Here is a 20,951-nt window from a genome sequence, read left to right as displayed (position 1 = left end):
GCTCGAGCTCGATTGGAGCTATAATTGGAGAATAATACCCGCAAGCCGGTGTCTATTAGGCAGATGATGCACCCCGCTGCCGGACTCCCTACCCACTCTAAATTCCTCACAGCCTCACCCTCATTCCGAGGCTCTGTGGTATACCAAGCGACCTGAATGACTCGACAGCCACCAATCAAAGGATACATATTGTGATAGCTCGAGCTGAAGGATTCATGCCCTCAAGCACTCCAGCCATCAACATGGGATCCGAAGACGAGGATAGCATCTGTCAAATGTCAAACTACTAATAGTTTCACAGTCCGGTCGATGACGATCAGACTCTATCTTATAATAAGCTTCAACTCGCTCAAATCTGGCGGTCGCTCGGGTCCTTCCTCCAACAGCACCTGACTTCTTTCCTCCTTTTCACTCTCCACTCGACCGTGAAAATTGGGACACAGAGAGAGACAGAGACACAGAGACACAGAGAGAGAGAGAGAGAGAGAGAGAGAGAGAGAGAGAGAGAGAGAGAGAGAGAGAGAAAGAGAAAGGTGATTCTCAATATCAGTACCACGGAACCAAGCCCGATAGACATCAGACATCATTCCCCAAACTGAATAGAGGTATTTGACCAGCTGTCTCACGCTTGCCAAATACTTTCCGCAAAGTCCGAAGGCTACCGCAATAATAGACACACATTGGTCAACCCGCATTATTCCCTTTAACAGAACTTGAAACATATCGTGGCTTCCATTCGCCCAATTTTCTAACCTTGTTAATTCGCCGACTTATTCAACCCTTTCCTCCTCTGCATAACCCCACTTGGACTTGGGCCAAATACAAGACCCACTAACAACACAAGCCTCACAGGCCAATCCCTGGTTGCCTTGGCTGTCAAACGGCCTTTGACTTTCAAAGGTGGTCGGTGCGTTGCCGTGAGTTGCTCTTTCTCTTCGTGACACCCGGTCCCACCTTCCCTCTTTACCATCATCACCTTCACCCTCACACTTCCCTCGCTTTCTCCTTTCGGCTTTGACTCATCCACCGCAACCTCGGGACCCTCGCGAGTATATCCATCACATCCGCACGTTTTATCTGCATTATCTTCGGAGATATATCGCTGATCTTCCTGTCACAGTCGTCCCAAAAGTCGTGTTGAGCGTCGCTAAAGGATTCTTTCGGACAACCTGTCAAACTCGACTAAGCCTTAGACATATTGACCGCTTCACTCATCAATTGCCGAGCCAATAACGGGAGACACGAGACTTGCACCATCATCCTGCTCCGAGCAAGAGCGATTAAAGGTCATCAACTTCCCTCGGGATTTTTCTCTGTCACGGACTCTATAAAGTCGTCAACCGGCTCTTCAGCTGAGTTTCGAAATTCACATCTCGTTCACTCGAACGAGGCATCTAATACTGTCCCGTGAGTACTGTTTACCTGCTCCATCTTTGCTGTTGTTTGTCTTGTGCTCAGGAACCATGTTGTCGTAGTCTATGCTGTAGAACACACATGATCAAAGATTTCCTTTGTGTCCTGCGAGCAGCTACTGAAGGGCTACGATCAGCTAAAGCAAGACTCAATTCATAGTATCAGGATCGTATCACAGGCTATGCCCTATATGCGTTCTCCACCTCGCCAGTCTAGGGCTCTCCCGCGAGAACTTTCACTTTCTTCCCAATCTTCCATGCATGTTTCCCGTGGGCAGCAAATCTCGGAGAGACTGCCCTCCATTCAGGATGTAGGTCTCAATAGACCGTTGTCTCCTTCTGTTGTCTACTGACTCGAGCAAGATTTTACCCAACATCCCACGTCAAGGCGACGACCGATCGCTGTCGGAGCTCCGTTCTCCACTCCGACACACCCCACAAGGCCCCTCTCGTTCGGTGGATATTCCTGCTCATTTGTCGCCACCTCACGTCTCTGACAGAACTCGACCCTCGTTAACTACGAGCGCCCTGAGCCAATCTGGAAGGAATCGCCAAATAGAGAACGGAAACTCAAGGCAACAAAGCTACGATGCGCCGCCTCCTTATCCTCTCGCTATGCACTCTGGTCCCCCTCGAAATGGGTGTTCAGCGTCAAACTCACCAGCTCCGCCTTCGCCATATGTGAATGAACCTGACAGTCGGCAAGTTTATCAGAGTACAGCGCCTCACTCCAGCTTTCAGAGTCGACAGGGAGAGTCATCAGGTCTGCCTCCACCTCCACCGCCGTATTACAACCAATACAACACCCTCAATGGCCACTCATCGTCGTACGATACTGCAAGAGGCTACAGTAACGACGAATCGCACCGCGGAGACGTTTACTACAGTACTTCTCGATTGGGAACCCCTCAATATCATTCTTCGAGCTCTACGTACGCTTCGGCATCTTACGGCTACCAGATATCCTCCAATTATAGTGGACATTATGCTAGTCAGAATGGTCATCAGTACCAGAATGGCTATCACCGGCCCATGCAATTCGAGTCGGAAGACATGACATCTCAGGTGCCAAAGAAGCGACGAGGCAACCTCCCCAGGGACGTTACGGATATGCTTAAACAATGGTTTGAGGAGCACATAGCTCATCCTTACCCCACCGAGGAAGAGAAGCAGATGCTTTGCAGGCGCACCGGTCTCGCAATGACTCAGGTTAGTAGGATCATGAGCACGTGGCGCAGAAGAGCTGACATTGGTGAACAGATCAGCAACTGGTTCATCAACTCCAGGCGCCGACGTACTCCTGAATTGACGCAGCAAGCTAACGCGGAGAAAAAGCTCCGGGAGAGATCTGGCGATACGAGCAGCAGCTCGGACTAATTGTCTCTCGGGCCAATCCCTGCCTGCCAGGTCTTGGAATGATCTGACACCAAGGCAGCACGACTGGGTGAAGGATTCTGGGTTCATGACGACCATATCTGATGATCGATTTCCTATCGTGCTCTTTTGACTCTGGCATAGCGTGTTTCTGGGGGGGGGGGAAGGGGGTGGGTTCGTTTGCCATGAGTACACTGGCTGCATTTGTTTGGCGTGGGGGAAAAGACCTGGGACCGCAAGGCAGTGGCATCTCTGGCGCGCGGGATATCCAAGGAGTTCTGTACACAATGAGGCGCTGGGTCTGCTTTTGCCATGCTCCATATTGTATACATATAATTCCGAGGACTCATGTTTGCTGATAATGCGATCGCTGGGGGAGATCTTCCCGCGCACGAATCGGTTACTTACCGGTACACGCGAGCCCAGGTGGCCTGCCACGCCCGCGTAGATCTTCGGTGATTTTCCCTTGCGATCAACATCGCTGACTCGTGCCGACTCGATACACATAAGCCCCCTCCCGCCAAAAAAGTCATACAAGGGAGTTTTAACGAAGATCGGTATGATGGATTAAAGAAAAAAAAAAGTAGGACAGATAGATTACCAAAGAGCGACCGGAGAAACCTGTTCCTTTCTGCCGTCGGGGCAAACCCGGCAAACGACGAAAAGAAAAAAAGAAAAAAAAGCGTTGATCCCTGCCCCACCTCACAAGTTGAAAAAAAAAACCAAGTCTCGCCCCATCCATCCATTCCCCCACATACCCACATGCCGAACCCAGCTGAAAACAAAAAATCAAAAATCCTTCAGGGGGGTAGGTATGGGATGTGGATGTGGATGTGGATGACCCGCATTAGCGGCTCCCGTGCTAGAACGATCCCGACTACCGAATTTTCTTTAATCGCTGCAAGGGGTTACGCACGCTATCCTTCTTTTGTCTGGTGGTTGCGTCATGGATGGAGACTTTGGGTTGGGGGAAAAGTTGGAAGGAGGGGAAGTGAAGGGAAAAGAAGGGAAAAGAGGTATTATTGAAGGGGTTTGGCGCGTTTGGTTCGGTTGGACCACTGGCGATTGAGTTTCGTACCAGCGGGGTGGCGCACAGGCGGATGGGTCTCCGGTGGTAGGTATGTGCTCTACGGGTTGGGGACGACAGGGTTTGGGGGAAAAAGGGGCAATGTGGGGCGAGCGGTAGATGGGCTGTGGGAGTCATTTACGGAAAGGATGGGATTGGGTGGGGGGGTCACGATTCGAGGCGGGATCAGATTGGGTGGAAGAAGGTTTCGTCATATTGCGAGATGGTATCGACGCCTTTCCAACGTGAACGCTTCGCTATGGCGCTCAACATGTATTTTACAAATGGGTTCTCAAGCCGACAATGGCTGCGCGCCGCGTGGGAGGTTAGGATAGAGACGATAGAGCCAGGCGGTTGAGTCGGGATTGTGCTGCTTCGACAAGAGCAGATCTGAGCGTCATGAGTCAGTGAGAGGATTCGGGTAGGGGAGGAGTTGGGAGAGGTCAACGTACTCTCGCTCCAACAGCTTCATCACCTTCGTGACTCTCTCTTTGCGTAAATCGGAGGGTATCACATGTATGCCATCACCGTCCGTCTGCTCGTTGCTTCCTTGCTCAGCGGCCTCTTTGGCCCTTGCGACGAGGTCCGCCGTCAGGTCTTTGACGTCTTCATATCTCTGCAATGTTTCTGGCTCTGGCTCTTGGCCTTCTTCCTGTTCGTCTTGCTTTCGGGATTCCTCCTCCATTCCCACTCCCACCGAGTCCGCCGTCTTCTTGACCTCGGCGAACCAGAGCCTTTCTTTTTCACTCACTTCCTCTCCGGCTTTACTGAATTTCTCTCGAAGTTTTTCATGGCGAGAGGCCAGCTCTTGGTGCTTGCCTCGTACCTTCTTCAGCCGCTCATCGAGTGTGGCATGGCCTTTGCCCGTGGTATTACCCACATACTGATCAGCGTCCTCGCCAACGACAACATCAGTGCGGTGAGCGACTTCATTGGCCCGGCTGATCTGGTCTCTTAATTGGTCTTGCAGCCTCTCGCATCGTCGGAATAGATCTGCAGCCGCGACGCCGAGCAGATGGGTTTCTTTGCTGATGACTCTGTGTGCTGAGGTCATCCAGTCTAGGGTGGCAGTCGACATGCGGACATTTTCTTTCATTAGCTTTCGGTGGTGACTTGGGACATGTCTGTCAAAGAAATCTGGTAACGAAGAACCTCTGGAGAATATCTGCGGTGCCTGGTAGATTTCTCTTGCTGGACCTCGAAGCGACAGCGTGTCCATAGCTGGCATACTTTTGAAGCTCGCCTCTTCATCTTCATCCTCAAATGGCACTACTGGTTCAGGCGGAGGCTTTTCCAAGATCGCTGCTTTTGGTTCCCCGTTGACAGGTGCCAGAAGGAAGTAACCCAAGTTGGAATCTTCGAGCACTAAGCAAGCAGCGACAGATGAATCGGATACCAAGTCTTGTTCGTGGCTAAATGTCAGCATCTTTTCCCTTAGTGTCCCAGGTCCATTCTTGATTATATCCATGCGGAACGGCGCTCCAAGACTTTCGTTGCTTTGCAGCTCTTGTTCGAGACTTTGCACCCATGGATCGAGTGAGAAGAAGGAAATTCCTTTGCTGTGCGTTATGAAGAATGAATACCGTGATTGCACGTCCTCAGTGAACGTAGGCCATTCCAAGTCAAGTGAATCAGTAGGGTTCAATGTTTCTAGCCCCTCAAGAACGGTCAGATAAGGCTCTTTCAGAGGTTCAGGCAACCGCTTCGGTTTCTTGCGAGGCAACCATTGCCCTTCCACTCCTTCCAGATCTAGACAGACATAGACTCTACCACCTCTTGTCACTAGGCAGACAACAGCTGCTGAAACGCCATGCCCGTCCGTCCAATCTGGTTCAGAGTCGGAGTCATCACCGCTTGTGAGTGCTTCGGCGTCGATTTTGCCTGCAACGACGTGGATATCAGATAGCTCCAAATCTTCATCCGTGTCTTCAGAAAACATTTGGAAAGGCCCTTGCAGCCTTGGAATAGCACCAGGGGTGGTCGGGCGGCTGTAAATTTCGATATCTGGTGAAAGTTCGTCTTTCCCTTCCACAACCGTCGGATCCTGGCTATCTATCCCACGTATCCACTCATACTGGTCGTTGTATTGCCGGGCCTCCTCCAGATTGGACTGGCTTTTATCCTGGGTCATGGCAGTCTTCCCTACGACAGCCGTCGAGATGGACGGCATCAGCGTGGACGGTGGTTGCCATTTCGAGGGAAGAAGAGGACACAAGGCGTAAACATCGCCTCCTTTCATGGCGAACCACAATGTAGTAGCGGACCATGCGGACTCATCGCTCGAACCACTGCCTCCAAAACAAGCAGAAGCCACTTCCAATCCCACAGAATCCAAAGAAAAGGATCTATTCCTTGCTCTACCTGGGGCAAAATCCTGCTCTTCTGAAGACCCCGTCACAAGTTTCTTGAGATCTATAGCCAGTGTGGGGCTATCCGTCGACCAACGGTTATCTCGATTGAATTCCCAAATCCGTACAACTGCGTCGACTGTAATAGTGACGAGGCAGTTTCCTGCAACTCCGCAAGGATGCCATAGTATGCTGGCGATTTGGGATTGAGATAGCACATGTGTTGTAGGTCCAATGGCGAAAGCCTTCAGTTTGATTGCTCCGTTGGGTAGCTGTCCAAGGTGGGAAGAATCCGGTAGTAGAGCAATGTGTACCATATGTGCTGTAGCTATGGCGAGGAGATTACCATTTGGAGATACCGCTAGCCGTCGTATTGGTTCGCCAAGTGCAATGGTGAGAACCTGTATGGACGGCTATTTAGCCAATATCCCTTGCATCCTCACCAAATATTTACATACCCTATAGCTTCCGTCTTCGGGACCGTCTTTCTCGACCTGTGTGTCGCTTCTTGGTCCCGTAGATTTAGGCGCTTTCGAAGGTGTGGCTTTCTGCTCTTCAAAGTTCTCCTTGAGCATGCTCAGGTCTGCCCATCGAATGTGTTTGCCGACGACTGTGAAGATTTCCGCTCCACGCCGGGCGATGGTCTTGATTGGTCCCACATAATCGCTGTTACTACCCCTGCCGTCCTCTGCCTGTACTGGGCCTCGTTGTCTCGCTTGCGCTTGAGCTTGCGTAGGCTGTGCGTTGTTGAAGAGTTGGAATCCTGGGTTGTTTCTAGACAGCCATTCGGGCGTGTACGCCAGGACCTTTGGCATTGCGGAGGGGCGAGCAAGGAAAAACGCAAGAGATGACTTTGGACAGGCAGGTCAGCAAAGCCTTCTTAAAAGGAAGATAGTAAGTTTGCAGCTCATTGACGCCATATTGTTCCCCAGGAAAAAGCGCGCAATGAACCGCGGCGCGCTTTTCACTAGCGCTGTACTTTAGCTCTAGCTCCCAATTCCAAGCAGCTCTCCGCGACATCTTTACCATCTGCCTGAACTGGAGGACGCGGTGCCAGCAGCGATGCAGACTACTGTCGATAGGCTTGACAAACCCAGTGCTTACTACCTGGGAAGGGTAGGAGCATATCACACCTGCACAATGTTGTTTATAAGACTAATCCATATCGTTGTTTGTCAGAATAAGAAGCGTAAATATGGTCGTGACCGGGACGATGATGACGTCGGCCGACAAAGGACACCCGAGGAGCCCGAAGACCCATTGAAGGATGCTGCGACACTCTACGTGGGTAATCTGTATGTGAAGCCACTTGTCCCTATTACAAAGAAAATTTGGCTTATGCGATGCAGGTCATTCTACACTACTGAGGAGCAGATACATGAGTTATTCGCCAAGTAAGACTTTGCTGTATCTTGGCTGAAAGACATGTGCTAAAACTTGGCAGATGTGGGGAAATCAAGCGACTTGTCATGGGCCTTGACCGCTTTCATAAAACCCCTTGTGGCTTTTGTTTCGTGGAATACTACAATCATCAAGATGCATTGGACTGTATGAAATACATAGGAGGTACCAAACTAGATGAACGGATCATACGGACAGACCTAGATCCAGGCTTTCAAGAGGGAAGACAGTATGGGTAAGTCGACTTGACACAACTCTGGCTTTTGGAAGCTTTCATAATTGATACTTTCACTCTAGGCGAGGGAAGTCTGGCGGTCAGGTTCGAGACGAGTACCGCGACGAGTACGATCCAGGACGAGGAGGCTACGGCCGTGCAATCGCCGAGGAGCGTCAAAAGGAGGAAGATGAGTACGGCAAAGGAAGGTAGTGTAGGTTTAAAGACTACAGCAGGCGTCTGGAGCAGACATACGCTCGTTCCGGCAGCAATCGTAACATGTGTAACAATATCAGGGATATCGGACGTTTCTCCCACAGCTCAGGGCTCTCTATAGCTGTGTAGGCTAGGAGGATACTACAACTCCCCAAAGAACCGGATTATGCTGATCCTTGGAACTTTTCAAGGAAATCTACTCTTTTCCTCGTGTTGAGTCATGTCTTTAACCTGCTGCAGCCACCATACATGGATCCTTGCATCTTCCGTCAACTCTGGATGGAAGCTCGTTCCAAAGACATTGCCTTGCTTCACGGCAATGATATCTCCAGTTTCGTCCTCCAATCCCGTTGCGGCGACATGTTTTTTGAGCGTTCGACTTCGACCAGGTAAAGTAGCCATGACTTCAACAGGTCGAAGAACTTGCTCATTCATCTCACCTTCAGGACTCCGGGACGGCGCAATGACCGTTTCGTCGATCGCTCTTTCACTCGCCTGCTCTCCTCGTATCACTGGCAATATTTTCTCGACCACTGGCGCTCTGATGAAGATTCCATTGAACGGTTTGACGTCTCCTCTTCCGTCCTTTGTACCGAGGAATGGCAGGGCCAGCTCAGCTTCGAAGCTCTCCGTCTGTCTCCCGAAATAATTACGATTCACTCTCACGTCCAAACCACCGATGAGCTCCTGACCGCCTTTCTTCGTGCGATTGGCGGACTCGGCTAGCAGGATTAGTCCAGCGCAGGTGCCCCAGGTCGGTCTTCGACGTACTCTTTGAACAAGCCGAAGTCAGCGGCGTTCTAGATCACAAGAGATTTCAGTATGGATCAACTTGCTTGACAAAGTCTCGCAGTGGCTCCAAAAGATTCGAGCGAGCTGCCACTAGAGAGACGGTCGTACTCTCTCCACCAGGAATTATAAGAGCATCACATCTCTCGAGCTCTTGTGCGGTGCGAATCTCCACAGATTCCCATTCTTCGTCCTGGCCAATGGCTACTTCTCGGAAAGCTCTCTGTAGAAGCTTGAGATGCTCGTAGAAAGCCCCTTGCAGAGCGAGCACGCCTACCACAATGTTTCTAGTCATTTGATGGTTGTGTACGTCGAGGGCCATCTTTGTCGGACATCATCTTGCGCCGGTAATAAAGACGGGCCGCTAGTGCGCTTTTGACAACCGCGGGCAAATCCCGTTCAAAACTTGACGTGGGTTTCTCCATCTTTTGCCATTGCTCCTGTCAGAGTTCTATCAGATCATGAAAGCCCTTATGGTGTTCTTAGTGAGCACTTTCCACCCCCATCTCCCTCCATAATGGCACAATTTCAGAAAGGATTGAAGAACATCCTCCAAAAACACCCAAATGACGTGGTCTTCCTCTCCGCTCTCCGTACTGCCATAACCCGATCTTACAAAGGCGGCCTTCGCAATGCCTACCCAGAGCAAATGCTCGCTACTGTTGGTCCCCCCCTTCCATTTTCTTTGCTCCCGACTCACAGATCGCCAGGTTCTCCGTGCAACGCTCACGCAAAACCCCAATGTCCCACCCTCCGCCATTCAAGATGTCGCAGTCGGAACCGTCCTCTCCGAACTTGGCGGCTCCAAAGCCGCCCGTATGGCCCTGAATCACGTCGGCTACCCATCTAGTACATCTCTCTACACCGTCAACCGTGCCTGCGCATCCAGCCTCCAAGCCATCACTACCATCGCCGACAGTATCGCCGTCGGACGGATAGACGTGGGTATTGGCGCGGGCATGGAAAGCATGACGAGGAATTACGGTTCGAAAGCTGTGCCGACGCAGTTATGGCCTGAGTTGAAGGAGAGTGGGGTAAAAGATGCAAGGGATTGCATCATGCCAATGGGCATCACAAGTGAGAATGTAGCGGAGAGGTATGGTATTAGCAGAGCGGATCAGGACGCCTTTGGTGCCGCATCACACATCCACGCATCCAAAGCACAAAAAGATGGCCTATTCGACAAAGAAATCGTCCCAGTCTCCGTCACAAATCCACCAGGCGAAGGCGACGGCGACGGCAGCCCCACCCCTCAGCCCAGCGAAACCGTCGAAGTCTCCAAAGACGACGGAATCCGACACAACGCGTCCACAGAATCCATGGCTAAGCTTAAACCCGTCTTCAAAGAGGCCGGCACCACAACGGCAGGCAACAGCTCTCAAATCTCCGACGGCGCCGCCGCATCTCTCATGATGCGTCGCTCGACCGCCAATTCCCTCGGTCTCTCCTCTTCTATCAAAGGGAAGTTCGCCGGGGCAACAGTCGTGGGCGTCGCGCCGGATGAAATGGGTATTGGGCCCGCCTACGCTATCCCTGCCCTTCTCTCCTCCCTGGAAATCAACAAAGAGGATGTAGGTGTGTGGGAAATCAATGAGGCCTTTGCGAGTCAGGCACTTTATTGTGTAAGGAGATTAGGGTTGGACAAGGCGCTGCAAGAGGGTAGGATTAATCCTAGAGGTGGGGCAATAGCGTTAGGGCATCCGTTGGGCGCGACTGGGGGGAGGATGGTGAGTACCATTTTGAGCGAAATGGGTAGAGGAGGGTTGGGGGACGTGGGGGTTGTGAGTATGTGTGTTGGGACGGGGATGGGGATGGCGGGCTTGATTGTCAGGGAATGAGGCGTGCGGAGCGATTGAGAGCGAGGGTGATTGTCGATATGTTGGGAAAAGATTTGGGGTTGAAGACTCTGGAAAAAGGGTGCCTAAAGGCTGACGAATCGTGAAAGTGGCCCAAAATTCGAGAACGTGTTCATTTCAGATTGTTGTCAGATGGTAAAGCTGCGTAAACATTTCCAAAAAGAGGGTATCTTCACGCAAAGATCTCAGCTAATTGCAGTCCACAAATGGGGTATATAGCTACAGGACGTAAATAAAACCCAAACCGCCCGTCAAAAACGCCCGTTCTCGCAGTCTCGACCCTCAGCCCCTTGCCTGAACGCCTCCTCCTTTCATCTGCACTGGCTCCGCGAATCCTTTGCCTTTAATGGGGCTGCCACCCCGGCTGTTCCTCTTCCCTTGCTCCCTGTTCCATTTCTTTGCAACTTCGTCAAGGCTGAGATCCGCCATTTGGTCGTGCGATGATGCTGGTGGTGAAGTCGCAAGTGGGGGGCTTAAGGGGGCATTTGTTCCTTTTGCACCATCGTCTTCGGGCTCGCTACCTGATATGTAGTTGGAATCGATGCTTTGGCGCCGGTAATGGTCACGGTCGATGGGATGCTTTCCCTTAATTTCGGTCAATTGTGGTTCGTTCGTGACGATTTGATGTTTGAACGACATGAGTGCAGCGGCTGTAGCCCCGTGATGTGTCGGCGGTAGAGCTACGCTCACCCCCAGTGTTTGCTCCATATCATGGAGCATTACCTCCATTGGTGCAATTGTAGCGTATTGGCCAAACTCTGAGTAGGCAGTAACATGGCCGCATACCCCACCAGTTGCGTTATCAATCACCCAGGCACCCGAATCACCCCCCACTCCGAAGTCGCCCTTGACTCGCCATACCGGAGACGGGTAGACCCTTCCCGGCATCTTGGTTTGTTGCATCGTTGGTAGTACTGTTCCGGTGGCAAGCCCGCTCGTTGAACCATATGCATGGACCCGTAGGCTTCCAAGTGTTTCGGCACTGAGCACTTGAGAGGGGTATGAACCATGAGCTTGACAATGTTTGGCCCCTCCTTCTACTGTGTTTGTTGACGCTCTTCGCTCTTTGTGGATTTTAAACAGCGCCCAATCGACCTCATGCGCAACAGATCCATAGGTCAAACGTCTCAACCCTGAGGATGCATGGATGTTGCCTAAGCCATGGCTCACAAGGTGATCATCACTCATTTCGTCTTCGTCCGGAAAGAAATTCTCGTCAACATCGTCCAGAGCTGGCTGTGTGACGATGACATGCTCACCCTCGCCAGGCCGGGTACCAGGCAAATCACCCATATTGATATCCTCAACCATTTGAGAGTCGTCCGAATCGAGGGCTCGAAGACACTCAAGGTCATGCAGTTTGTCTTCCGAAATGTCGAGGATAGCCATTTCGTCGGGCAACAAGCTCTCCAACCCGTCCAAGCTAAGGTCAGGCTCCTGATCTTCTTGGAGCATATGGTGTACGCTCATCCCATGGGCCTCACCATTTACCAGGACTATACCCCCAAATGTGACTGCTTCCGAGTGCTGCTCATCAACAAAACAACCAATTGATGCTCCACATGTCGGTTTTTCTTGGTATCGTGAGGGTTGTCGACCCGTTGTTTGGCTCACTTCTGTGGCAACAGCCTTCTTTTGTCGCCGTTTCTTCTTTTTCGACCAAGTAATTTGGCCAGAAGCGACTTGAATGTCGAATATTCCCTTGTCCTGGTTGACGTACTCCAAGATCTTCCAAGCCCTTAAGATGCTGTTGCAGACCATCAAGACTGTTGGTTTGGCCGTCTCGGGGGTTTTGCCAGCCATAAATACGTCGATTTCGTAGGATTCCCACCTGTTGATCGCCTTTGCAAGCATGCGACCCAACCTCGGCATCATGACCGTATCGAAATACGCGCGGGCTGGCTGAGGTATGTTGTGCGACCAGACTAGCAGGTCGAATTTGTGTCCCGGTTGAGTAGGGGAATCAACTTTGAGCGCTTGCCAAGGGACAGGTGCCGAGACCTCCTCACTAGCCACTGGCAGGGGCTCAGGCCTATCAGAGGTAAACGGGGCGGGCAGTATGATGGGTTGATCGTCGTCATCGATCATGCAGCATCGTTCTAGAGGTTTGAGGGCATTCCAATAAAAGTCCGTCTGCAATTTTGGCTGCTGTCTTTCGCTGGACTGCTGATTTACGGTGGATTGATTCGTGTGCCTGGCGTCGGCAGCACTCAGGCAGTACTCCACTACACGCATGTACCTATTCCCACATTTGCCGGCGAGCTTCTTTGAATACACGGTCTGTAGCCTTGCTTTGAAAATCTGGTGTGAGTATTTGGTCTTCCAAAGTTGATGGATTGGCATCCACAATCCTACCTCCAACAGAATCAATCCCAGACTGTAGATGTCGTAAGCAGGCTTGTATGCAGTCCTTTTACCACTCTCAGCCATCGGATGACGGTAGATGCTCGAAATGAAGCTTTCTTGATGCGCAGCATGTGTATCCTCTGCGGAGGTGTCGAAAGAAGTGAGAAATGGATGTCGGATAGCACCATCCTTCCACGGCATAGCGCTGGTATCTGCAGGCCGATTCTCATCCACGAATACAACATTGCTGCTATTGATATTCCGGTGGGATATGCCTTTAGCATGGATGTGAAGCAAATTCAACGCAAGCCGGAATGCAAGACGGAACCTGTCCTCCAAGCAAGGCATATTGTTGCTAACAGTGTTGGCGGCATGTTGAAGGAACGATAATAGACTCTGCGGCGAGTGATGCTGATCGAGAGACGAGATACTCAGAGAAGCTGGTCTAGGTACTTCATAGACGAAGGCATACCTTGGCCGATGAGGGTCCACAAACCAACCGAGAAGTCTCATTGTTCCCGTGTACCGGCATCGGGATTCATCTGAATTTTGGTCAAGAGCTCTGCAAAGTTCTTCGTAACGCCGCAGTGATGGTAAACGACCAGTGGCAGGGTCTGCGTCCCGAACAAAGCCATAATCGAGCAATACCGGTTTGCCTTCGGACTGGTTTCGTGGCGCGGTAGACGGCAGCACATCGAGTAAGCAGGCAAACACTCGATCATCGGATTTGTTTGCAATATTTTCGTACGATGGCGGCGACGATTCGGTCGTCTGTCTCACCTCTGGGAAGCGCAATCTGCTGGGATCAATTCGTGTCGAGACGGCGATTTGCGACCATGTGGATGGTATGGACTCCTTGCCAGCCGTCGTAGCGTTCTCTAAGGAGATTTGAGCCTGGGCTACCCCCGACTTTCCGGGGTTGAAGACCGCATTTGGAGATTGCTTTTCGCTTTGGCCAGTGGAGCGCTTTTCATTCTGACTAGTAGAGCCTTGGCGAAGAATCTCTTGTGATCTCGATAGATCACATAGCGTGTCAATAGAGGTCGTGATATCTTTGACAATGTCTTCGAGGCGCGCCAAGTCAATAGATGTCCACTGATTAGTAGGACTGAATAGCATGCCTGCCTTGTCGACAGGGTACCCTCCAGGAAGCTGTGGCCGTGAACGTGGTTGAATTCGCTCTGCTTCATCGAGCAGTTCTCTGATAGATGACATGATACTGGCGACCAGGTCGCTTATGCCTGCCCGATCCAGAGATCCATCAATGTCGCCGGTTTGATCCGCTTTCGAGTCGGCCCATTCTAAACCCCATGCCACCAATCGATCCTTCTGAATTCTGAGCTTGAGATGTAATGAGGAGAGTTGAGGATTGGTGATGTTGGCTTGCACAATCTGTTCGTAGCTCTTCTTCGTATCGACATACATCTGGGTTAGCCGCCGCGGTAGCAGGGCGTGGGCGTTTCTGATGAGCTCCATCCCGCTTCAAACAACGCCCTTTGCTGAAAGTGAAAATGAGAGATATCAGAACAGCGACGTGGAATTTTTCCTGATCATCATTGACTGTGTATAATTTGAAGTGGGCTTGGTCTTGCGTTTTGCATTGTACAAAAGCTGATGCCTGATTTTGCGCTAATCTTCGGAAAAGGAGCAGTGGCAATGGAGGCAGCAACAAAGTGTACCAAGTGGCTCAGAGTGCTCCACAGAAAGACTTCGTGACTTTCAGTCCCGGAGACTTCTTATGCCTGATGTTTAGCGGAGAAGTGGAAATCGTAAAGCCGTGGTCTAATGTTATTGAAGCAGCGTACGAGGGTAGAAATTGATGCCTGAGGCCTGAAAGATAGCGCCTTGGCTGTCAAACCTCGTCAACTTGCGCATTCCAACGCCTTGTTCCCAACTTTGCGCCAGAGCGAGCGAGTGCTGGTCCTCAATGAGAGCTTTGGAGGATGAGTTAGAGGTACACCTACCACCATGATTTGAGCACCAATTCTACTGCGACATGCCAGTGACGGCGCTCTACTTCCTACCCGCCTCCGGCCCAGACTCCAATCCTACCCAAGACATCCTCGCCAAACTCACCTCCTACTACGATCTCTCTCCCCTGCCTCCCTGGACACTCTCCCACCGCATTTTCCGCGAGACGCCCTTCACCCAGCCTTCCGTCCAACCGTTCCCTTCTCTCACGAATGGCGTGGACATACCCAAACCTCCCGGTCCCCGCTTTCTCCAGATTCTGAGCCTCTCTCATCACGCACCACGGACGTTTGTCGCCATCACGACCACCCACAACGCTTCTCAGATCAGAGCCCCAACGCCAGCTTCATCCAATATAAGTGCTGAAGCAGCAAGCGGGGAGCCGGCGACCATAATCTCTATTGCCGCCGGTCCATCGAGCGAAGAGTTCATTCAACTCATAGTCTCGAAGTTTGGCCCACTGTGGCAGCAGCGTCAGATACTAAGTGCAGGTTATGGGCATGCGTTTGAGATTGGCGATTTTAGGGTTAGAGTTGGAGAGTTGAGGCAAGGTGGCAGCGGAGGTGGGCAGATGGGAAGAGGAGCGGTCTGCGAGGTTACGTGGATTCGTGAAGAGGCGGAGCAGGAACAAGAGGGCTGGGAAGTGGGGGAAGCGGTGGTCAAGGGTTTCTGGGAGGGATTGGCATTGCGTGGAGCGAGGGAAGTATACTGGGTGCCGGGGTTGGGAGATGGAGAGGGGACCATAAGGCAGTGGTGTGAGCTTCTGAGGCCGAGATGACATAATTAGTGTTCAGTAATCATATTCCGCTGGCTGCCAGGTCCCGGGCCTTTCAACAGCACCGAGATGGAGCTGTCCAAGTAGATCTCAAGACAGCCATTCATCCTTCTCGAGAATGGCAGTCCAATCATCGCTTTCACCTCTCGTGAACGCCTTCGTGTCTTCAATCTCCATTTGCCCTAGGTCCGCTCCATAAAGATGGGCAAAGCAGCCGCTCTTCGCCTCTTCCCATTTTACGTTGCTCTCAATCTGCTTCAGAGGTATCCTAAGCACCCACAGCTTCTCGTTCGCAGAGAAGAAGCGACCAGCAGTAGCAGGCGTCTGTGCAGCGGTGGAAAGATGTATGAAGCCGTCTTGGGCATCAATAGCAGAGAGCGGTAGGCTGGCTGGCAGTGGATCTGGAGGCGCTTCTGGGAGGATTTTGTAGACGTACTTTGGGAGGGATGACGGTGATGGCGGTGGCGGTGGCATTTGGTTGGATGCGATTGTACGTGAATGTGAATGTGGTACTAAGGCACTGTTCTACCTCAGAGGAAACCACGGTTTGAGCCGTCCCGCAACACTGTGCGGTCCGATTTGGCCTAGCGTGGCTTGCCAATTCTGCATAAGCGAATTTCCACGGTGCATACGGTACTTTAGGTAGAAATCTGCATAGAGTAGCTAGTGTTGTCGCCATACTGCAATACTAGCACATTGAGCCTCTATTCAGTTCCGAACAAAGGTTTACATCCCACGCCACGCTAGGGTTTCGTGGACACAAATACCCAAATCGCCACTAAAGTAGTGTATTTAGGCACAGCAACAAACTCAACTTCTGGGGACATATTCAGGCTTAACAAGTCTAGAAGCAAAGTTTGGGGAATCAAGTATGGCTCGTTCGATATCTCACTTTCGGATCTCCGTGCAAGAATGCCTCAAGTGTCTGCACGCTTCGCGTTTGTCCAACAATCATCAAAGCCCACAGCTCCATCTACTGACTAGGGTTGCCTGGTCGACTCCTAAACGCCATATCCTGCAACCAAAGTTTCTCCTTCCGCTTCTCCCCCATTGTAGACTTCCTCGTTGCTGACTTTCCATAAAGCCCACTCGTCTCATCTCTCGGCTGTAACGGCCCTGACGACGGCTCTGGGGGCTTCGGCGTCATGAAATGCTGCCATGTTTTGTGTTCTTCGAAGATGGCTTCCAGAGTGGGGAGGTGTTTGCCGCCACTCACGCGGAGCCTGTCCGTGTGTCCATTTTGCAACTCTTGAATGCGGGAGAAGAGGTTCTCGCGGTCATCGCGGTTGGATTCGTACATGGTTGCTAATTGGATTATGGGGAGGAGGACAGATTGGTTTAAAGTGTAGGCTTTCATATCTACAGAATTCTGGTTGCGGAGCTCGATTAGTAGATCGGTGAGCGTCATTGTGCAGCCGTCCGAAAGATTGGACTCAGTCACATGACCGAGGGGACCGCATAGCACATTGCTGACTTCCGCTGAAGCTTCCTTCGTCCGAGCCTCATGTCTGACAATAGTCCCATTTACCTCCCTGCACAGATGGAATATCTTGAGGATGTCGCGGTACAGGTTAGGGAGATCGAAGTCCTCGGTTAGGATGTAGTCTAGGTCGGTATTGGCTTTCCATGGAACACCAGGCACGTAAATCATGAGCCGAAATCTAATGATGCGCTTGAAGCTCGGGACGTCAGAAATATCAAGCCGGTGACCAGGGTTGCGAAATTTTTGAGACTGGCAGACGTGTTTTGCCATTTCGAGAGCCACTTTCATTATGTCTTCGCATCCTGACCAGTTTCGAAGGGATTGACGGATCGGTTTTGCAACAACTAGAGTGCAGCTCTCGGTCAAAGTTTCCGTGGTTTCCAATTCATCAGATCGGGTGATCCCGTCAGAGCACAACATCGTCTTCTCACTATCGGAATTGGATAATGTTTGCGACGAAGATGGCGATACTTCCTCAAGTACTGGGCTCGAGACCGGTTTCTCTCCGATGCTCTCGGAAGGTTCACTTGAGCTGGCTGTCTTGTACTCCATGATTGCAACGATCTCAAGAAGAGATTTGGAGAGGTCATCTCCGAAGGTCCCTAACCAGTGTTCGCCAAGTTCTCGGTCATTTGCCGTGAGGAATTTTTTAATACGCCAAGCACGAAAAATAGCCGAAAGTCCCACTATCAATAGCTCTCCGAAAGCTACCCACCATACTGCGACTCGTACGCCTAGATAGTACACCACGTAAGATCCCATGAGGCCTGCGCAGACGAAGGAAGTGATGGCCTGTCGCTTTAGTGAGGACTATTGTTTCTTTGGAGCAGCTTGCACAAGGTTCCGTTGGTGCTGCTTGTCAAAAGATTGATGTTGTGCGTGACGCGAGTCGCTGAACGTCCATACAACGCCTGGGTCATCGAAGATGGGCTGAAGGTCTTCAGACTCGACCCCTATTTCGTCTTCGATTATCAAAAGCAGTATGAATGCAAAAACTACGATACCACAGTATCCGACGAGTCCCATGACGAGCGTGTTAAGGCCAGTACTTTCCGTTTGCAGCCCGTAGTATCCGGAAAGTTGGACTCCGCCCGTAGCAATGCAGGAGCCGACTCCAGCAAGAGTATTGCCTAGATTGGGCGGCTTCGAAATCACTCTGCGGTTCGCGGTACGGTCTATTGCGGCCGTTTGAGTTGGACATATTCCCATTGCACGGAAATTGAGAGATGTTGACTTGACGCGCTCGGCTAGCGATCTTTCGATCTCCGTATTCTCGGCTATAACGGACCATACAAGCCTCGCTGTCTCATCTGCGGTCAATGGGTTTCTCTTCATCCCAAGTACGATTTCGTAGTCTTCTTGATGGGTGCTGGCATTGCCATCGCCATCACCTTTCAACTTGTCGACTCTGGAGCGAAGTATGTGCTTGAAAGATGCCAACGCTTCGCGTACACTGTCCGTCTGTTTGATATGTACACAAACGAATGCGGCTTCGTCACGTCGCTCACTTGGCTTCATCTCCACAGCATGTTGTGTGTAGACACTCGTTGTGGGAGCTACACTCAGCGGCGTCAGCTCGACCAGAGCCCCGCTCTTGGGGTCCGCTTCACGACCAGTGAGTCGCCGTAGGATACGGGGTCCGCTAAGGCGAATCACACAGATCATCAATGAGAAAATTCCAAGTGGCGCGGTTGCTATTAGAAACAGCCGATCACGAGACGAAGACACCCGCAGGAATCCTCTGGCGTTCCGTTCGCCGAGCAGGGTCATTACGGGGGCAACATTAGCAATCACAATAAACCAAACATCGGTCGAGGCGGTGATTGGTGCTCGATTGGCTGTAGATGTTTGTCTTGAAGAAAGCACACACCTCTGGGAAAAGGATGAAGATGGCAAGTAGTGTTGCTGGCAAGTAGACCTTCGAGACTTGCCAGTGTGCTACAATAGGACATAAGTAAGTGAGGACGATTTGGTAGTGATTGTCGTAATAGTGCAGCTCAAATCAGTGATAATGACTTACAACCAATGTTACTCATAATTGCTGAATGAGAAAGACCTACAGTGATCCTCCACTCACTTTGTGAAAGATTCGGGTTCTGGCTTTCGCCGGTTATACACGTGACCCTGATGGGATAACGCATAGTCAAAGTCAAAGGTGGGTTTGGGGTAAATATAGATCTTGCCATTGCTATGATCGAATGCAAGGGGGGAAGGTATGACTGCAGAACTGGCAATGCAGCCTGACAGCCCAGAGCTTTCTTGGCATTATTGGGGCTTACTACGTCAGCAAAAACCTGAAATGCCACCTCACTAAGTCAAACACCAGCCTTTCACATATCTCTTACATGTCGGCGTCCCCTTTTGGGAGGTGGTATTCGAAGAATATCGGATCAAGCGAGTGGTTGTGCTGTATTCCGGATTTCCGCCATTGTTAAGGCGAAGCTTGTTGAAAAAGTCTTGACGACATTGGTCATCTCACTACCACGTACAAAGTGAAGCAATGCAATGCGATGTGAGCATTGAGCTAATTTGTCACGAAGATATCATGGTAAGTGGAACAATTCCTCTCGCCCTCCGTAGAGGCGACACAATAGCCTTCATATCACCTCCAGCACGCCTCAACCACGTCTTCCCGGCTCCCCTTGAACGCGCAAAGTCGCATCTAGAACGCCTAGGCTACCGCGTCAAGGTCATATCCAACGACTCCGAACCTGTCACCTTCAGAGACTCAAACCTACAGCGATGCGAAGAGATCCACACTGCCTTCGCAGATCAATCAATCAAAGCCATCATCTGCACCGTCGGTGGCAGTCACGCGAACGAGCTGTTACCACACTTAGACTACGGGCTCATCAAAGCGAACCCGAAGATCTTTTGCGGATACTCTGATAATTAGTGTCTTGCATCATACCTTTTTCACACAGGTCGGTCTTCGAACCTTCTATGGCAGCGCCGCCGTCACAGAGTTGGGGGATTACCCACAGCCATTGCCGTTCACCAGCGACCATCTCTTCTACGTGCTTCAGAGTTCAGCCGGCAGGCCAATCGGCCCCATGCCAAGGTCCTTCAAATGGGCCGCAAAATTGCCTGACTTTGACACCGACTCCCGGCGACCTGGAGAACAATCTCCATCGCCCGGTTGGACATGGCTACAACCTGGCAAAGCAACAGGTCGTATCTTCGGTCGCTGTTTACCTCCCATCCTCCATTTAGCAGGAACCAAATACTGGCCGGATTACTGCGACCGGATCCTGATCCTGATGCTCGAAAATCCGATGGGCGAGAGGATAGAAGATCCATTCTCTCTGACATCGACGCGAGCAAAGGTTAGCCTAGTGACTATAGGTATGACTGGCAGCTTACCAGAAGGTGTTGTAGAGACCAGTGACGACGCCTCGGTAGGCGGGATGGCACATCTCCACGACGTATATTGGACCACCGCAAGTAGCCAGCTGAGCCCCAAAGCCTAAGAAGAATCGGCCGATCATGAAATGAGAGAAGCTGTGGGTGTATATCGTCGTACCCTGAATAGAAGTACCTGTCATGACAGTACAGACGCCGATGAAGATGCCCTTTCTGCGACCCCACGTATCCAAGGCGGGACCCGAGAACGGGACTGCGACGATAAAGCCGATTTGGTACAGCAAAGAGACAATTCCCATCCAAATACCCTTATTGGACCCATGGAAGTAGGTTCTGA

The 20,951-nt window shown here is 51.3% G+C and overlaps 11 protein-coding genes across 11 annotated transcripts; 6 read left to right on the top strand and 5 right to left on the bottom strand.

Annotated features, from left to right (window-relative positions):
* Positions 1-1,669: 1,669 nt before the first annotated feature.
* On the top strand, positions 1,670-2,789 carry HO173_011179 (uncharacterized protein; the record flags this gene model as incomplete). The annotated part of the gene is made up of 3 exons (XM_037313061.1): positions 1,670-1,723; positions 1,776-2,621; positions 2,673-2,789. 3 exons carry the CDS (start codon positions 1,670-1,672, stop codon positions 2,787-2,789), a joined length of 1,017 nt encoding a protein of 338 aa, XP_037160110.1.
* A 1,389-nt stretch (positions 2,790-4,178) lies between these two features.
* On the bottom strand, positions 4,179-7,015 carry HO173_011178 (uncharacterized protein; the record flags this gene model as incomplete). The annotated part of the gene is made up of 3 exons (XM_037313060.1): positions 4,179-4,242; positions 4,305-6,601; positions 6,659-7,015. 3 exons carry the CDS (start codon positions 7,013-7,015, stop codon positions 4,179-4,181), a joined length of 2,718 nt encoding a protein of 905 aa, XP_037160109.1.
* A 247-nt stretch (positions 7,016-7,262) lies between these two features.
* Positions 7,263-8,028, top strand: HO173_011177 (uncharacterized protein; the record flags this gene model as incomplete). The annotated part of the gene is made up of 5 exons (XM_037313059.1): positions 7,263-7,316; positions 7,380-7,495; positions 7,550-7,594; positions 7,645-7,836; positions 7,899-8,028. The coding sequence occupies 5 exons, from the start codon at positions 7,263-7,265 to the stop codon at positions 8,026-8,028; spliced, it is 537 nt and encodes a 178-aa protein (XP_037160108.1).
* Positions 8,029-8,217: 189 nt separating this feature from the next.
* Positions 8,218-9,142, bottom strand: HO173_011176 (uncharacterized protein; the record flags this gene model as incomplete). The annotated part of the gene is made up of 2 exons (XM_037313058.1): positions 8,218-8,753; positions 8,932-9,142. 2 exons carry the CDS (start codon positions 9,140-9,142, stop codon positions 8,218-8,220), a joined length of 747 nt encoding a protein of 248 aa, XP_037160107.1.
* A 195-nt stretch (positions 9,143-9,337) lies between these two features.
* On the top strand, positions 9,338-10,658 carry HO173_011175 (uncharacterized protein; the record flags this gene model as incomplete). Its single annotated transcript, XM_037313057.1, has 2 exons — positions 9,338-9,481; positions 9,531-10,658. The coding sequence occupies 2 exons, from the start codon at positions 9,338-9,340 to the stop codon at positions 10,656-10,658; spliced, it is 1,272 nt and encodes a 423-aa protein (XP_037160106.1).
* Positions 10,659-10,958: 300 nt separating this feature from the next.
* Positions 10,959-14,447, bottom strand: HO173_011174 (uncharacterized protein; the record flags this gene model as incomplete). The annotated part of the gene is made up of 1 exon (XM_037313056.1): positions 10,959-14,447. The coding sequence occupies one exon, from the start codon at positions 14,445-14,447 to the stop codon at positions 10,959-10,961; it is 3,489 nt and encodes a 1,162-aa protein (XP_037160105.1).
* Positions 14,448-15,018: 571 nt separating this feature from the next.
* On the top strand, positions 15,019-15,771 carry HO173_011173 (uncharacterized protein; the record flags this gene model as incomplete). Its single annotated transcript, XM_037313055.1, has 1 exon — positions 15,019-15,771. One exon carries the CDS (start codon positions 15,019-15,021, stop codon positions 15,769-15,771), a length of 753 nt encoding a protein of 250 aa, XP_037160104.1.
* An 87-nt stretch (positions 15,772-15,858) lies between these two features.
* On the bottom strand, positions 15,859-16,242 carry HO173_011172 (uncharacterized protein; the record flags this gene model as incomplete). The annotated part of the gene is made up of 1 exon (XM_037313054.1): positions 15,859-16,242. One exon carries the CDS (start codon positions 16,240-16,242, stop codon positions 15,859-15,861), a length of 384 nt encoding a protein of 127 aa, XP_037160103.1.
* Positions 16,243-16,741: 499 nt separating this feature from the next.
* HO173_011171 (uncharacterized protein) lies at positions 16,742-19,392 on the bottom strand (the record flags this gene model as incomplete). The annotated part of the gene is made up of 3 exons (XM_037313053.1): positions 16,742-18,043; positions 18,089-19,189; positions 19,312-19,392. The coding sequence occupies 3 exons, from the start codon at positions 19,390-19,392 to the stop codon at positions 16,742-16,744; spliced, it is 2,484 nt and encodes an 827-aa protein (XP_037160102.1).
* A 404-nt stretch (positions 19,393-19,796) lies between these two features.
* HO173_011170 (uncharacterized protein) lies at positions 19,797-20,147 on the top strand (the record flags this gene model as incomplete). Its single annotated transcript, XM_037313052.1, has 1 exon — positions 19,797-20,147. The coding sequence occupies one exon, from the start codon at positions 19,797-19,799 to the stop codon at positions 20,145-20,147; it is 351 nt and encodes a 116-aa protein (XP_037160101.1).
* A 47-nt stretch (positions 20,148-20,194) lies between these two features.
* Positions 20,195-20,464, top strand: HO173_011169 (uncharacterized protein; the record flags this gene model as incomplete). The annotated part of the gene is made up of 1 exon (XM_037313051.1): positions 20,195-20,464. The coding sequence occupies one exon, from the start codon at positions 20,195-20,197 to the stop codon at positions 20,462-20,464; it is 270 nt and encodes an 89-aa protein (XP_037160100.1).
* Between the last annotated feature and the right edge of the window lie 487 nt (positions 20,465-20,951).

The sequence above is a fragment of the Letharia columbiana genome (genome assembly GCF_014066305.1).
Source record: "Letharia columbiana isolate WasteWater2 chromosome Unknown Sc0000057_s0, whole genome shotgun sequence".
Classification (NCBI taxonomy): domain Eukaryota; kingdom Fungi; phylum Ascomycota; class Lecanoromycetes; order Lecanorales; family Parmeliaceae; genus Letharia; species Letharia columbiana.
Note: the sequence above shows the minus strand (reverse complement) of the source record. Positions and strands in the feature narration are given on the sequence as shown.